This window comes from Nuphar pumila, chromosome 15, assembly GCF_984573655.1.
Source record: "Nuphar pumila chromosome 15, dmNupPumi1.hap1.1, whole genome shotgun sequence".
NCBI classification, from domain to species: Eukaryota; Viridiplantae; Streptophyta; class Magnoliopsida; order Nymphaeales; family Nymphaeaceae; genus Nuphar; species Nuphar pumila.
The window spans coordinates 20,203,544-20,221,227 of NC_143263.1; the positions used below are offsets into that span (position 1 = coordinate 20,203,544).

At 36.3% G+C, this 17,684-nt stretch overlaps 1 protein-coding gene across 2 annotated transcripts in view; it reads left to right on the forward strand.

The window, feature by feature from the left end:
* Window positions 1–17,317, forward strand: part of FTSHI1 (FtsH extracellular protease family) — a 60,108-nt gene extending 42,791 nt beyond the window's left edge. For both annotated transcript variants that reach the window (XM_089990062.1, XM_089990061.1), the window contains exons 10-16: window positions 2,174–2,369; window positions 2,651–2,765; window positions 2,897–3,171; window positions 3,344–3,427; window positions 3,766–3,878; window positions 3,958–4,207; window positions 16,670–17,317. In XM_089990062.1, coding sequence (XP_089846188.1) covers window positions 2,174–2,369; window positions 2,651–2,765; window positions 2,897–3,171; window positions 3,344–3,427; window positions 3,766–3,878; window positions 3,958–4,207; window positions 16,670–16,855 — 1,219 coding nt within the window. In that variant the 3' untranslated portion in view covers window positions 16,856–17,317. The remainder of the gene's footprint in view (window positions 1–2,173; window positions 2,370–2,650; window positions 2,766–2,896; window positions 3,172–3,343; window positions 3,428–3,765; window positions 3,879–3,957; window positions 4,208–16,669) is intronic.
* The last annotated feature ends 367 nt before the right edge of the window (window positions 17,318–17,684 follow it).

A 17,684-nucleotide genomic window follows, 5' to 3' on the forward strand; every position in this document is an offset into this window, starting at 1 on the left:
TATACTTCTGGTGCTTTAGCATGCATACAACTTGGTAATGGGGTAAAATTGACATCTATGTATAGAAATAGTGGATTGGCTTAATCATGAAGGAAATATGCTATTTGTAGCACTATATGATGCTATGTACAATCTGTCCTTTTTTCCTCTCTTTTACTTTTTGGATTAATTAATAGAATCCTTTTCTATATTAGTGGTGGTAGTTGAATATTTTGTCTAGATTTTTTAAAGGCTATATGGACTTTCCTGTGCACCTTTCAATTTATGTAGTGATTATGTGGAAGTAAAGATTGGCTATGTGCATGCATTTTTATTTGCTGATACAAGTGTATATCTAGTCCTAACTTTTGATGTTATGCCTTTTCTGTTGTGATATACGATTGCGCAAATCATATGTACTTGCTGTGTGCATGAATCCAGATTGGAGTTTATAATGTTTTTGTTCATATCATGAAAAAATCAGTTTTTGTTGAAGTGCTTGAGGATTTGAGTTGTGTCACAAACAAGGGCTTTTCATTGAATTCCACAAGAGGAACCTAACTTGTGTGTATTTAACAAGGTTGCCAGACTAGGAAGTGGAAGCGGGGAACGTTGCGGGAAGCGGAAGCGAGAAGCAATGCATTTTAAAATGTATAGGAAGCGGGAAGTGAGGAACAAAAAAGCAATATAAGACTTAAATTGGAATAAAAATAGAACAAAAATAAAAACTAAATTAAAAGTGACTTCTTAAATTTCATGATTTTTTAGTGTAAGAATTAATTTTTTAACAAAATCTAAAAATGGTGATTGCCAATTTAGAGAAATCACATGGAAGTGAGTGAGAAGCGTGAGAAAACACATAAAAACATGAAAAATAGAGTGAGAAAATATGTAAGAAGAATATATGAAGCGTGTTGGAAGCATAGAAGCGTGGGAGAATCGAGATTCCCATCAAGTTTTGGAAGTGAGGAGTATCGTGCTTCTGAAGCAAGTTTCCGGGAAGTGGGCTTTCCACCTATCTAAGAAGCTTCCGGTAACTCTGGTATTTAATTCCGGAGACATTATTTGCTAATTATGCATTACCATGAGGAAATTGCCTGACATGGGATCATTACCACCTATCAGATGGGGTTGTCCATTTGATTGAATTCGACCTGATTCAGCTCTGTTTAGCCAGATCTATTTCCACAGATGAGCCCTGACTATCATTAGAACCACATTGTGAGCCGGCTTGTTTTGACACATCTTATATTGTATTTCTAAATTTTTTTCCTGATCATGTTACCTTGGTTTGCAGTTGGTATTTAACATCATCACCACCACTATCGTTTAATTTCCTGGAGAACATAATTATAATTTCTTGTGATTTTTTAGTAATTATCTGGCTTTCTTTTCTTCTGAGGCCCCGAGGGTGAGGGTCCTGGCCTAGGAGTTTTATGCCGCTGCAATGGCGACCATAGGTAAGGCAGGATGAGCCAGCGTGACTGGGTCTTCATGCCGGGTGCGGTTTCTTCGGGCTATAAATAAAAAAATGCACCTCTCTCCACAGAAAATTCTAGGTTCACTTAAATATTGCTTGATACATATCCTTTTATGCAATTTTCATTTGTTATTTGGTTGGAGCAATGTTACCGATAGTGGCATTAATCCCTACTGTCTATCTATTATTAGAGAAGCTAAATACAAAGAAACAGTTTCAGTTTTTTAGGTCTTCATGTAGTGTTTCTAATGGCATTGGATTTGATTCTGATACTGTTACTGTAATTTGGATTTGCATCTTTTTGTCTAGCATCTAGCCTGCTATCACTATCATAGTTTGCTACTTTCACAAGCTTATTAAGATAGAACGAGAATTTATTTCTTTCATGACAAGCGAGATGTTTTTTTTGTGTATCTTATCTGGATACTCTACTCAAACCAAGACTGATAGGTCTCAGAAATTCATCTAATAGAATGCCTTATGATGACAGCGATGACTGCTAACTGACTAGTTAACTAATAGCAATAGCAGCAGCAGTAGTAATAAATGATAACAACAATAGGAATAATACTGTTGTTGTTACTATAGTTTCTTGATTTTTTTTTTAAAGTTGCATTTTTAGAGTTGATGCATTATTTGAGAGACCTCGATTTGAATTCTGTGTTTTGTTTCAATGATATACTAGTGAACAAATGACATGATTTCTGTGATCAGGCGAGAAGGTATTTTCAGTGAATCCTCTAACAACCTTTATAACGCTGCAACACAAGAGAGGGAGACAACGTTGAACCAGCTCTTGATTGAGCTAGATGGGTTTGATACTGGAAAAGGTGTGATATTCCTGGGAGCAACAAATCGCATGGATTTGTTGGATCCTGCACTTCTTCGTCCTGGTCGCTTTGATCGCAAGGTATGTTTATTTAATCTGCTTTCATTTTGTTATTAGTATCTTTTTCTGTTTTATGATCCTGGTACATGGTGCATCTACCTTTTTTTCTCCTTATTGCCTCATGGCTTATGTGAAAGCTTTGTTGTTCCAACTTTTTTGTTTGGCATATAGACAGCATATAGGAATATGGTGAAAAGGATATTTAATATTGATTCTTGAACTGTCTACAGTGTTTTGCTAGGTTGAAACTCAAGTTAGTCAACAGAATTCTTGCAGTTTCTAATCTTTACTTTCATCTCCAGATAAGAATCCGTCCTCCTGGAGCAAAAGGGAGATTGGACATCTTGAAAGTCCATGCGAAGAAAGTAAAAATGTCGCCTTCAGTTGATCTGTCAACCTATGCTCAAAACTTGCCTGGTATTGTTTCTGCTGATAACTTTCTGTAACTGGAGGCTGCTTAGTGAATCAACTTGGTTTTTTGTGATAATTATCATTGTATTTCTATATTTGTATGTTCTGAGTTCCTGAAAGTGGTGTTTGATTGTCAGGATGGAGTGGGGCCAAGTTGGCACAGCTTCTGCAGGAAGCTGCCTTAGTGGCAGTCAGGAATGGGCATAGCTCTATAGTTGATTCTGATTTGGATGATGCAGTTGACCGGCTAACTGTTGGACCAAAACGTTTAGGGATTGAGCTGGGTAATCAGGGACAGACTCGAAGAGCTATTACTGAAGCTGGAACTGCTTTGACCTCTCATCTGTTGAGACGCTTTGAGAATGCAGAAGTTGAATTCTGTGAGCGCATTTCTATTAATCCTCGTGGCCAGGTTTTAATTTTTTTCCTTACCAGTTATACTGTTCATTTACTCTCCACCTTCCTCTATGGGGTCTTAAACTTTCATTGGGCAGTTACATTCATGTTGTTGTTCTGTTGATTTTCTGTTAATCTGAGCAAGTGATATAATTTGAAGGGGTGATGGCACTTGTAATTTCTTGCAGACATATTCACAAATAGTATTTCATCGTCTTGATGATGAGTCATACATGTTCAAACGGCGTCCTCAGCTTTTGCATCGACTTCAGGTGTGTTGTTTTAAAAGACTCCCTGCCAGCAAACTATTTACTATTAATAGTTATGTTTGCAAATTATGGTTTTAATATTCATAAGGGCTCCACTCATCTGTTAGGGGCAACTTGTGAATGTCACCAAGTTGACGGGACGCCACTAGTTTGAAACCCATGGGTGGCATCCCTTGCCACAAGGTCGAAGCTGGGTGTACTCCCGGTGGCCAGGGGGGACCTCAAGGGTTTTATTTACCAACCGGAGGCCAGTCAATGTGCAGTCGATGATGGGGGTGTTTTTCCCTTGGATTATCCAAAAAATATATACTTGGGTGTGAACTGTGAGATTTTTTGTGAAGGTGTTATTAGGTGGGAGGGCAGCTGAAGAGGTTACATTTGGGCGAGACACATCTACAGCCTCTGTGAGCTACCTTGCAGATGCATCTTGGCTTGCACGCAAAATTATCTCAGTGTAAGCTCTTCTTGATGTCATGCATGCCATTTTTATTTTTCTTAGAAAACATCGCATTCATATGTTTTCTCATATTCAGATGGAACCTTGAAAATCCAATGACCATCCATGGAGAGCCTGCTCCCTGGAGAAAAAATTCTAGCTTTATTGGTCCACGGTTGGACTTTGAAGGATCACTATATGATGACTATGGGTTGTTTGAACCTCCTCTTAACTATGAGTTGGATGACATGGTTGCTCACAGAACTGAGGAGTTGATCCATGACATGTACGTCCGAACAGTCTCCTTGATACGAAGGAATCATGCAGCTTTAGTCAAGACTGTGCAGGTAAATGATAATGTGCATGCACACACACACAAAATTTAAAAGCCTACATATACCATCTATTTTGTAATTTGGGGACTGTTTAGTTAAATGTAGGTTTTTTGATATGTTTGCTGTGCTTAATAGTTAATACAATTTCTTAATGTGTTAGTGTGCAATAACTAACCAACACTGAAAAGAATGCTCAAGATAAAATTCGCAAGCTGATTTGGGGTGGGTATGAGATGATAGGTTTTTGTCTTCAACTTGAACAAGAGGGGTTGAATCTGTCATGAAGTGGCACAAAGTCTGAGGCATAAAAAAGAAAATAAAAACAATAAGTTCTACTAAAACATATGAAATTCAAATGTATTAACATAATACATTTGGCTAAACTCAACAAGCAATACATAATAAAGAACAAGAATAGGAAATAATAATTAAAATATTTTATTAATAAAAAATTCACATTACAAGGAAACCTCACTACTCACGCACCTAACTACCTATCATTCTCTCAAACTCATAATGAGGCATATGCCTCATATATAAAAGAAAGAAGAATTCTAGCCGTTAGGATGGTCTAACTGCTAGTTTGACTAGCTGTTAGACCATCCTAATGGCTAGTCAAAGCCCATTGACTGGTCCAACAGCTATTTGGGCCAGCCACAAAAATATAAAAAAATACAAAAAAGAAATACTTAAAATAGCCCTAATAGGCTAATATCTATTCTACAAGTATACATCATGTATATTTCACCTAGCCTAATTGGAATACCTTTCTTTAAGCAAAATACAAATAATAGGTATACATCTAGTATGTCACATTGCTAGGTATACAAATAAATATTCTTGAAGTATGTCGCTCTGCTAGGGTTTCGTCCCTTTGGGCTTCTTGTGGGCCGATATTCATGTGATTGTCGGCCTTTGGCCGGCCAGTGCTTGTGTTGCCTTCTCCCACCCGAGTGCTGGTGTGCTCACTGCTTCCATCTCTCCTGTGACTAGCTTTGCTAGGGGAAGTTGAGAGACGGCTTCCCCTCCCCCTCTCCCTATGGAGGAGGCAGATCCTTGTATCCTGCAGCTTCATCGTGCAGGATCCTGCCTTGGAAACTTTCCTTCAGACTTTTTTCTTGATTTAGAAGGTTTCAAAGATGGTGCAACCATGACGTTGTTAAACTATGTAATCAAATCATGTAATGTTATATATATATATATATATTTTATATATATAAAGTAATACATATACATATATTACTATATATGTATATGTATCTACTTATTATATATATACAACAACAACAACAACAACTACGCCTTCATCCCAAAACAATTGGGGTCAGCGATATGAACCAAAAAAGAAATTCATTTTGGGTCTTCCACATGAATCCTTTTCCTCCAATCATTTCTATCCAACGCCATGTCCTCGGTGAGGTTCAAAGCATTCATATCCTTTCCTATCATCTTCATCCAAGTCTTCCTAGGCCTACCCCGACCTCTTTTAACTAATATATTTTCCCATTTCTCCAACCTTCTAACTGGAGCATCATTAGGCCTTCGCCGAATATGTCCAAACCACCTTGAACGATTCTCTCACATCTTATTTTCAATGGGTGCAACACCTACCTTCTTACGTATCTCTTCGTTCCGAATCTTATCTTTTATTGTATTTCCACACATCCATCTAAGCATCCGCATCTCAGCTACACTCATTTTTTGAATATGATGTCTCTTGGCAGCCCAACATTCCGTACCATATAGTAAAGCGGGTCTAATAGTCGTCCTATAAAACTTTCCCTTCAACCGCAATGGCATTCTACGATCGCACAGCACTCCAGTAGCACTTTTCCATTTCATCCACCCAACCTTTATCCTATGATTTACATCTCCATCAATTTCTCCATACTTTTGAATGATGGATCCCAAATATTTGAAATAATCATTCACCGGTATATCTTGCTCACCAAGCTTCACTACACTCCCATCACTACTTCGTTGCTTACTAAACCGACATTCCATATATTCAGTCTTACTCTTACTCAACTTAAAACCTCTAGCTTCCAATGTCTGTCTCCATAATTCTAACTTAGCATTAACCCCAGCTCTAGACTCATCAATCAAAACAATATCATCAGCAAACAACATACACCACGGTACATTTTCTTGAATTGATCTCGTAAGCTCATCCATCACTATCGCAAATAGGAAAGGGCTTAAAGCAGATCCTTGATGTAACCCAACCGTTATCGGGAAATTGGTTGTCACCCCTCCACAAGTGCGGACATTGGTTACTACTCCTTCATACATATCTTTAATTATACTAATGTACTTGAGAGAAACACCTTTCTTCATCATTGTCCACCAGAGAACGTCCCTAGGTACTCTATCGTATGCCTTCTCTAAATCAATAAAAACCATATGCAAATCTTTGTTCCTCTCTCTATATCTTTCAATAAGTTGTCTAAGAAGATGTATAGCTTCCATAGTTGATCTTCCAGGCATAAAACCAAATTGATTCTCCGATATCATGACAACCTTCCTCAACCTAGACTCAATCACCCTCTCCCAAAGTTTCATAGTATGACTCATGAGTTTTATACCACGATAGTTTGTGCAATCTTGTATATCACCCTTATTCTTATATAAAGGCACCAAAGTACTCTTCCTCCACTCATTAGGCATCTTATTTGTTCGCCAAATCAAGTTAAAAAGATTTGTCAACCATTCTAAACCTTTCTCTGCCAAGCATTTCCAAGCCTCGATAGGTATACCATCTGGGCCAACTGCCCTTTTTTTATTTATATAAAATATATATTTTTATTATTTAGCCGTAGGGGTAGTTTAGTCTTTTTCTCATTTTTGCACATATTCATTTCTTGAATATGTATTGTATTTTTCCTTTTTCTTTTTTGTACCCTTTGTACTTTGTACCTTGGGGGGGGGCTACCACTAGTCGTTGGGCCCCTTCAACGGTCACATTTGTGACCGTTGGAGGGGCTCCAACGACTATGTGGGAGCCCTTCCAAGGGTCTCTCCAAGCCCTATATAAAGGGCTCTCCTCCATTGTATATTTTAAGGCTTTGGGATTATAGCCCAAGCTTGTGTTAGTGGAACTTATGACTTTTGGGTTCGTATTTGTGCATTTGTGAGTTTGTGTTGTGCATTGTGTGCACAAGTGTTCTTGTTGGGCGTTTGTATATGCATTTATTTTCAAGAATATTGTAATATTGTTCGTAGTATCTTGTTGGAGATACTTTCACATGGTATCATAGCCTTGTTTGAAGGAGGAGGATTGTGTGTTTCTTCTCTTTTGAAGTGCCTTGAAAAACGTGCCTTCAATCTATTGGAGTTTGGAGTGGATCATCTCCTTCGGGCAATATTTTTGAAGCCTCTTTTGTCAAAAAAGAGTTGAAAAGCCTTTAAGGTACGTATTGTTTTTCATAATCTCTCCTCTCTAATGGGTGAAAAAGACTCTCATTTCTCTCTTGGGTTCAAACTCAATGGGTCCAACTATCATGTTTGGGCCGGTAACATGGAAGCTCACATCAAAGGAAAAGGGCTTTGGGGCTATGTCCAAGTTTCGATTCCCGAACCGGAACCCAAGATAACTTTATTAGAAGGAGGAGAGATAAAAATTCTTGAAGGAGATGAAAGAATCAAGGCCCTTGAAGAATATACGAAAAAGCATGAAGAATGAGAAATGAGAAATTTTAAAATCCTTTCTTGGATATTTTCATCCATAAAAACGAGAATCAATGCAAATATCATAAAGTTCAAGAAGGCTTCTCAAGCATGGGAATATCTTGAGAAGATGTATACTTCGAGAGATTTATCCCATAAATACTATCTCCAAAAGAGGGTGCTAACGCTTCAACAAGGAGAAATGTCTATTAGAAAGTACTTTGTCGAGCTCTCTTGTATTTGGGATGAGCTTGCTATGCTCGAACCCAAATGGAGTGGTGAAGTCATAGAGCTTCGTCACAAACAATTGGAAGAAGATAGATTTTTTAATTTTTTGAATGGGCTTAGGCTCGAATTCGAACAAATCCGATCTTCTCTTTTATCCACTTTTTCTTCTCCTCCTCTTGAAGATGTATTAACTAAGTTAAGTGGGGAAGAAACTCGGATGAGTATATGCAAGAATACCCCAAGTGTATTAGCCACACCTTTAAATAATGAAGGTGTAAATGCCGTTTCAAGACCAGGAAACAACTTAAAGACATACAAGCCTCCTCATTTCAAAAACCAAAATTCAAGTGGACAAGGAGGAAGGAGGGACTATAGCAAGTTTACTTACTACTTTTGTAAGAAACCGGGGCACATAAAACCCATGTGTCCAAAGTTAAAAAAGTTTCTTGCCATGGCCACTACATCTCAAGAAGGCCCATCATCTTCAAATGAAGCCCTCTCTCTTCAACAAATCGTCGATGCTCTTCAACCCCTTCTAAAATGGGTCACTTCCGGTGCGGTCATGTCAACCTCCTCTCCCCCCGGTAAGACTTCTTGGCTTTTGGATTCGGGTGCTTTCTTTCATATGACTCCAAGTTTTAATTCTTTTTTCGAGTATACAAAAAATCCCCTTCAATCTTTTGTTTCAACCGCGGATGGAACGTCTCTTAAAGTAAAATGAATGGGTAACTTTGAAAAATAAGGATTCTTTATTCCAAAAATTAGATTTATACCCAAATTAAACTTAAATTTACTTTCCGTTTTTCAACTCTCGGATCATAGGTGTGATATAAATTTTTTATCTAACAAATGTTTGATACAGGATCGTCAGTCCGGGAGATTGATTGGGGAAGGCTCTAGGAAGGGTGATCTTTACTATGTCGATTCTCTTCAAGTTCCAAAGAATTCTTTTTGTAATGTTGTCCAAAAAGATATTAATGTATGACACAAAAGACTTGGACATCCAAATATTGTAAAAATTTCCCATTTGCCTTTTGTCAAAAGTTTATGCAAAAGTGATTTCACTTGTAATGATCGTATACTTGGGAAAATGAAAAAAATTACCTTTCTTTCAAAGATCTATGTTTACAACTAGACCGTTTGAAATTGTCCATTCTGATGTATGGGGTCCGACACTAGTTTTATCAAAAGGTGGATTTGCTTATTATGTTATTTTTGTTGACGATTATACGAGATATTGTTGGATTTATTTTCTTAAACACAAATATGAAGTTTTTTCAACTTTTAAAACCTATCATATGATGATTAAGAATCAGTTTAATGGGAATCTCAAAATTTTTAGAACTGACTCAGGTGGAGAATGCCTTTCAAATGATTTAAAAAACTACCTTGAAAATTATGGTATTCTCCACCAAAGATCTTGTCCAAAAACCCCTCAACAAAACGGGTTAGCCGAAAGAAAGCATAGACATATAATAGAGACAACCTGAACTTTGTTGGTCTCTCAAAACATCCCAAAAGGTTTTTGGGCTGAAGCTGCTCTTGCATCTCTTTATCTGATAAATCGACTACCCTCTAAAAACTTAAACAATATCTCGCCTTTTGAAAACCTCTATACTAAAGAACCTGACTATAGTTGATTAAGAATATTTGGTTGTAAATGCTTTGTTCTTACTGATAAGAACGATAAGCTCTCACCTAAAGCGATTCTTTGTGCTTTTCTTGGATATTTCGAAACCCATAAGGGGTTTCGTTGTTATGATATCAAGAATGATAAGTTGTATGTCTTCAGAAATGTGAGTTTTTTGGAAAATGTTAATAGTTTTGAAAAAGGTGAATCCTGTGAAGATAACATGGATTATTCTTTCCTATTTGAAATGTTAGATGATGACAATCAGGATAGTGATGTTTTTACTCCTAATGACATCAATGAAAATGAAGATACTTCCCCTCCTCTTCCCTTGGTACCTCAACATAGTAATGAAGAAGATTTAAGAGAACCTATAACATATATCCATAGAGATAGAAGTAATTTCAGGAGTGCTATTGAAAAATACAGTGAACCTAGTAGTTCTAGTTCAACAAATGATGATCTACGAAGAACTGAGAGAAGTAGAAGAGTACCCTCTAGGTTTGTCTCATTTGATTCTTTTTCACCCAAATATAGGTCTTGTCTTAGCGCTATTCACTCTTACTTTAAACCAAGGAATTTTGATGAAGCTAAAAAATGTATAGAATGGCAAGAAGCTATGCAAAATGAACTCACTGCTCTTAGGAAAGCAGAGACATGGGAATTCCAAACTCTACCTATTGGAAAGAAAGCCATAGGCTGTTGTTGGGTATTTAAGGTTAAGACTAAGAGCGATGGATCTCTGGAGAGATACAAAGCTCAATTAGTTGCTAAAGAGTATAGTCAAGAGTATGAGATTGACTATGAACAAACTTTTGCGCCCGTTGCTCGAATGGTAACTGTCTGATGTCTCATCTCTGCTGCTTCTATCAACAAATGGATGTTAAAAATGCTTTTCTGAATGGTGACTTGAATGAAGATGTTTACATGGATGTTCCACCTGGAATGGAGATTCCCAAAGAGAAGGTACTTCGCCTTAGAAAAGCCCTTTATGGCTTAAAATAAGCCCTTACGGCTTGGTATGATAGGTTTAACTCTGTAATGATAGAAAATGGTTTTTCATCTTGCTTTACTGATACTGCTTTATTTGTTAAGAAATCTAATGCAGAGATTGTTATCTTACTTTTATATGTGGATGATATGCTTATAACCGGAAGTGATTTTAAAGGGGTTAAAAGCATAAAATCAATTTTAAAGGATAAGTTTGAAATGCCTGACTTGGGTTTTCTAACTTATTTTTTGGGTATTGAAGTAGCTTACTCTCATAGAGGGCATTTTTTGTCTCAAACTAAGCTTGCGTATGAGATTATTGACAAGTCAGGTATTACTGATGATAAGGTTTGTGAAACTCCTGCTATAGTAGGAGCTAAAATGAAGATTGATGATGGTGTTCTTCTATCCGATCCTACTTCCTACAGAGAACTTGTAGGATCGTTGATGTATCTGAGTATTACAAGACCAGATATCTCACATGCAGTTCATACGACAAGCTAGTTTCAGCATGCACCAACCTCCGTTCACATGAGTGTTATTTTATGAGTCGTAAGATACATAAAGGACACTCTAAATAAGGGAGTTTTCTTGTCCTCTTCCTCTTATTTAAAATTAATTGCATATACTGACTCTGATTGGGGAGGTGACCCAAATAACCGTCAAGCAGCAAAAGGTGTCTCTATCATCAACTGAAACCGAATATCGTGTCATGGCGACTACTACTATGAAAATTGTATGGATCCATCAGTTGCTGGAAGATATGGGGATCACAATAGAAGGGCCCACCAAGCTATGCTGTGACAACAAAAGTGCGATTTATATTGATAGGAATCACACTTTCCATGAGTGGACCAAACACATAGAAATGGATTGCCATTATGTTCGTGAGGCGTATCTCAAAGGACTCATTGACCTTCCATATGTCACATCAGAATATCAGTTGGCGGATTTCTTCACTAAGGCTTTGTGTGCTCCACGCTTCAACTTCCTTTTTAGCAAACTTTCGGTCATCCTGCCCTAAGTTTGAGGGGGGGTGTTAAATTATGTAATTAAATCATGTAATGTTATATATATATTTTATATATATAAAGTAATACATATAATATATTAATATATATGTATATGTATCTACTTATTATATATATATATATATAAAATATATATTTCTATTATTTAGCCGTAGGGGTAGTTTAGTCTTTTTCTCATTTTTGCACATATTCATTTCTTGAATATGTATTGTATTTTTCCTTTTTCTTTTTTGTACCCTTTGTACTTTGTACCTTGGGGGGGGGCTACCACTAGTCGTTGGGCCCCTTCAACGGTCACATTTGTGACCGTTGGAGGGGCTCCAACGACTATGTGGGAGCCCTTCCAAGGGTCTCTCCAAGCCCTATATAAAGGGCTCTCCTCCATTGTATATTTTAAGGCTTTGGGATTATAGCCCAAGCTTGTGTTAGTGGAACTTATGACTTTTGGGTTCTTATTTGTGCATTTGTGAGTTTGTGTTGTGCATTGTGTGCACAAGTGTTTCAAGTGTTCTTGTTGGGCGTTTGTATACGCATTTATTTCCAAGAATATTGTAATATTGTTCGTAGTATCTTGTTGGAGATACTTTCACAGACGTGTGGTATGCCCTGCTCCTCAATTCCTCGTAGATCTGTTCGTGATCCAGAAGCAAAGCAAGAAACAATGAGATCTGAGAGGGGCGCTTCATGTGATCATGAGATCATTCTTGGATCTGATGAGTCCAAGAAGTGGGCAACTCAGGTTCCTTCGGTTTGGGAGACAGTGAGTTCTTTGAATCTTGATGCTGGGTTCAGATGTCAGGATCTTGACGTCACTTTCTTGGAGGCAGAGATCGCAGATCGGCCTCTTAGCGCTGGTCGGTCTTCTTCGCTCTTGATCAGTTCTGTGGCAGGGGGTGGCGTCCCATACCCTAGTTCGCCTACTGCTGCTATGAAAGATGCTGCATCCCATGTTTTTGCATCTGATAAGGAGTGCACATGATTTACCATTAAATCATGGGCTCAAGTTGTTGGATGCTGATCGATCTTGCCAAATCCTTTGCTCCCGTACCCTGTGGAGATTGACGGTAAGTGTACTATCGTTGTTCCTCAAGACTTTTATGATAACAAACACAAAGCTTATGGCTCATGCCTAGTGTGTAAATGGGATACCAAGCTTATGGAAAGAGAATTTTGCACAAAGGAACTATACAAGCATTGGAATTTATCGATGACTCCCATTTTTTTGGCACTCCCTGAGAGCGAATTCTTGGTGAGATTCAGTTTGTAGGAGGATCTTTTATCTGTTCTTAGAATGGGACCATGGGTAGTTACTTTTCGGGCTCATGGAATCCTGGGATGGTAATGGGATTCCAAAGTTCCAGGGACTGTGTTTGATACCAATACATCAAGAGTAAAGAAAGAAAAAAATTCGAACACATGTTAAGCAAAATCTCATAAGATCATACTTGTGAATGACACACAACACCATTTCAAATTATTTTAAAATATTTGATAAAAAACAAAAAACAAAATAAGGTTTAATAATAAATACAAACATGATTTGACATTTATAACCATGAAGTGTTCAAATAAAATATCTAAATGCCAACAATACATGCTCAAGAATACTAGATCATCATATATGTACATATTAAATAAAGTGAGTTCGAAAAACTAAGATTCAAACTAGATCTCATAAAAGCATGCACATATATAATTTCACAAGATCAAACAAATATTATAAACCTTATAAAATATTTAATAAAAATAAATCCAACGATAATTTTAAAAAATATTTAAAGATTTTTGTTTTTAACAAAAATAACAAATAACTTTTTAAAGATAAGAAAAATGAGTGCTTTCTCATGCATAATGCATGAGATAGATAACTCAAGTAATACTAAAGATATAAGATACATACCGGGTCAAGATTTCCCTTGAATCCAAGCCACACAACGATCACAAATCTTTCACGAATTACGAACTTGAACCAAAGAATCCAAAGACCAAAAAAGGCAAAATACTAAGATTTTTTAGCTCTGATATCATGTAATGAAATATGCGAAAATACAAAATGAGGGCCTCTAAGGGCTTATAAGATCATGAACGCAAAGTGCACATGCACATATACAAGTCCAACTAAGGGACAATACAAGAGCACAACGACATTATACAAGCACTAAGTACATTCAAGACATCAAAGAACTAAAGAGATGAACATAAAAATATAAAAAATATTCATTTTATTGAGCATGAATGCTTAAGAGAAGCATTATCTTACAAAGTGGAGAAAGACACTATATAGAGAGCCAAGATGGGCATTTAAGAGAGGCATTCACTGTTAGAACAATCCAAGTCATACTTATGACTGTTGGAGCAGTCCAACATGCTGTTGGGCTATTCAAACAGTCATATAGACCCCTTACACTATACAATAAAGACAAAAAGAAAATAAAGAACAAAAATACAATAATGTCCATAGTGGACAGTCACTATTTACATGAAAATAACATGACCAAAACGCCCCTAGAGAGCATTACCTATTACAAAACATACAATATAGATATATACAGAAATGAGTAGGTGCTTCTCTTTTTTGTACCTACCGTGTGCCTACTGAGCTTGGATAGGGGTTTTCAGGTTGTTTTTCAAAAATCTGATCCTACATATGTGTTCTATCGATTTGCTAGAAAATCACACTTGGATCATGCTTTTTTGAGAAAATAAAATTTTTAAACATTGAATATTTTTTTAAAATTGTAGACCGTTGATTTTTGAATCTTATAAAAACCTAACTTGGTGTTGGAATTAGATGATCCAAAAGTCGATTCTCAAAAAATCAAGCATGTAGATCACATCTGTACAGTCAAATTTTAGAAAAAATAGAAACAATCTTTCCAAAGCTCAATAGGCACGCGGTAGGCACAAAAAAGTGTCAGGCACAGATCACAATCTCTCTCTGTATATATATATATTTTAACAAAGCCTACACTCTACAATGAATACAATAAGAATATATGTAGACACAAACCTCACTAGAGAATTCAAACACATGCTAATAAAAAAGTAACAAACTTCTTGAAGAAGTTTATCATAAGAGGTCAAAGAAAACATGTTTTATCAAATAAATTCTCCAAGAATCACAAGATGTCTAACACAAGCAAAAGAACATTCACATCATCTCAATATAATTCTCACTCAAGGTTCATGCACATGCACAAGCACAAAGCACACAAGAAGCTCAAACCAAATAATTAGATTTTAAAAGAGCTCACTCATCAAGATATATTTATTAACCCTAAAGACGCAACACAATATTCATAACTATAACAAAATACTAATCAAGACTAATACACTATAAATCAAGCCCCAAAATGACAAAAAAAATGTTGAAATTCACAAAAAATATAGGCCACAACACGGACATCTTTTAAAAAACAATGTGATCAAAAGAATTTCCAAAAAAGAAAATTCTTGAAAACACCAATAATTTTCATTCAAAATTTCAAATATCCATAAAGAGTCAAATACTCTCTTACACAATGCATGAGAGCAAAAAGCAAAACACAAACAAATTGTATTCCAAAGAATAAGATACATACCAAATCAAGAATTCCCTTGTTTCAAGTGATATCACGAACCAAGTCTTCTCATGAATCACATACAAGAGCAAGAGGCCTGAATTCACCAAAAACACTAAGGTGATCAAGCCTTGGCTCTTATACCATGTCACAAAGTGACATGAAATCTGAAGCACCAAAAAGAAAATAAAAACAATAACGGTTCCACTAAAATATATGCAATTCAAATGCATTTGGCTAAACTCAAGCAATACATAACAAAGAATAAGAACAAGAAATAAAAAAATAAATATTTTGTTAATAAAAAATATTCACATAATGTCCAAGGCAACCTCACTACACACACACACACACACACCTAACTACTCATCACTCTCTCTCAAACTCATAATGAGGCGAATGCTTCATATATAAAAGTAGTATACTAGCCTTTAGGATGGTGCAACTGCTAGTTTAACTAGCTGTTAGACCATCCTAACGACTAGTTAAAACCCAATGACTGGTCCAATGGCTAGTTGGACCTGCTACAAAAATATAAAAAATAAAATACAAAAAAGAAATATTTAAAATGGCCCTAATATATTCTGTAAGTATACATTATGTATACAGTATACTTCACCTAGCCTAATTGGTATACCTTACAGTATACATTTCTTAAAATACAAAATACAAATAATAGGTATACATTTAGTATACCTAGAATACAAAAACAAAAGAAATAAATACAATACAAGATACCTATAAGTATATTGAGTAAGGCAAGATACCCAAAACAAATAAAGTAACATTACATATTTCTTAATAGAATCTGCTCCTCTTGGTTCTAAACTTGATTCTTTTTTATGGGCGGATGGGTAAATGAACTCTTATGCTATCAGCCAGATCTATAGAGAAGTGTATGGTTGGGGAGAAGCAACCTGCAATTCTTCAATGCCTTGAACTTGCCTGCAACAAGATGAAAGATACCTGAACTAACCCACACGAAGCTAAAAGAAATCTTCCTTTTTGTTTTTCTTATATCTCAAACAATAAAAGATAGACTCTCTAAAAAAAATAAAAAAATAACGATAGATAAAAATGCTTATCTGTAAAAGCACTACATCCCTACATGCAGGTCCCAAGAGGTTCTAGAACAAATCAAAATGGTGGAAATAACTTCTGAATACATCCTTTCTATCTGAAAATAAACCTTCACTAAGATGTAAATGACTCAGTGACATGAGAACTTGATCAAATTGGCCGATGTTGCGAATTTTGTTACAGGTGTGGATAGCAGCACTTCTTCATGTTGTCTTGTAAATTCGGAGAGCCTTGTGAAGCACAAGCATAGACTCAAGGAGCTGAGAACTTACCCTTTCTCTTGATGCAGGTTCTTCTAGCAAAAAAGGAAATTACTGGAGAAGAAATTGAGTATATACTGGATACTTACCCAGCAGATATACCAGTTAATCGTGTTTTGGATGAGGAAAACCCAGGAAGCTTGCCATTTTTTCATGCAAAAGTGCACGAGTTTGCATTACCTTCTGCTTCTTTATCAAAGGAAGAGAACCTGTAAGAATCTGGAGTGGCAATCCAATCATAAACATTCATCAACAAATTAGAGAGTTTCTTCAGAGTGGAGTTGTGGGTGTTCTTTTACTCACTAATGCTTCAATCAGAGATTGTCATGAAAATCTGAACGTGGAATCTTATGGACTAGCTGAGATCAGATTGGAAAGATGAGATGGTGGATATACATTTGATGCTCTATGTCCTCTGGAATCAAGGGGCTTATATTTGTTCTCTATTCTTTTCAGCACTTGGATGCGCATTTGGTCCAAGGTTAAAGGAAACCCAAAGCAGGGCCATTTTCTTTCTGGCACAATTTTTTTCGGTCATCGCTGCTTTGATTGGAATCTGCCAACGTTCCTTGTACAATTGCTGTAACATCTTGGTGGTGTTTCTGGTCTCAGCTGGTAATGCTTAGAACTGTGCATAGATGTGAGAATATATGATGCTATCTATTGTTATTCTCTTATAGTGGTGCAATTTTGCAAACAAGTTGCTTATATATATAGAGTAATGAGTAGGTGCCTGACGTTGCCTACCATCAGTGGATAGGAGTTTTCAGGTTGTTTTTAAAAAATTTGACACTGCAGATGTGTTCTGCATGGTCGATTTGCTAGGAAATCACACTTGGATCATGTTTTTTTGAGAAAAAGATGATTTTTTAAGCATTAAATATTTTTAAAATTATAGACAGGTAATTTTTGAATTTTATAAAAACCTAACCTGATGTTGGAATGGACAATCCAAAAGAGGATTCCCATAAAATCAAGTATGTAGATCACATCTGTAATGTTAGATTTTATAAAAAAAATAGAAGCAATCTTTCCAAAGCTCAG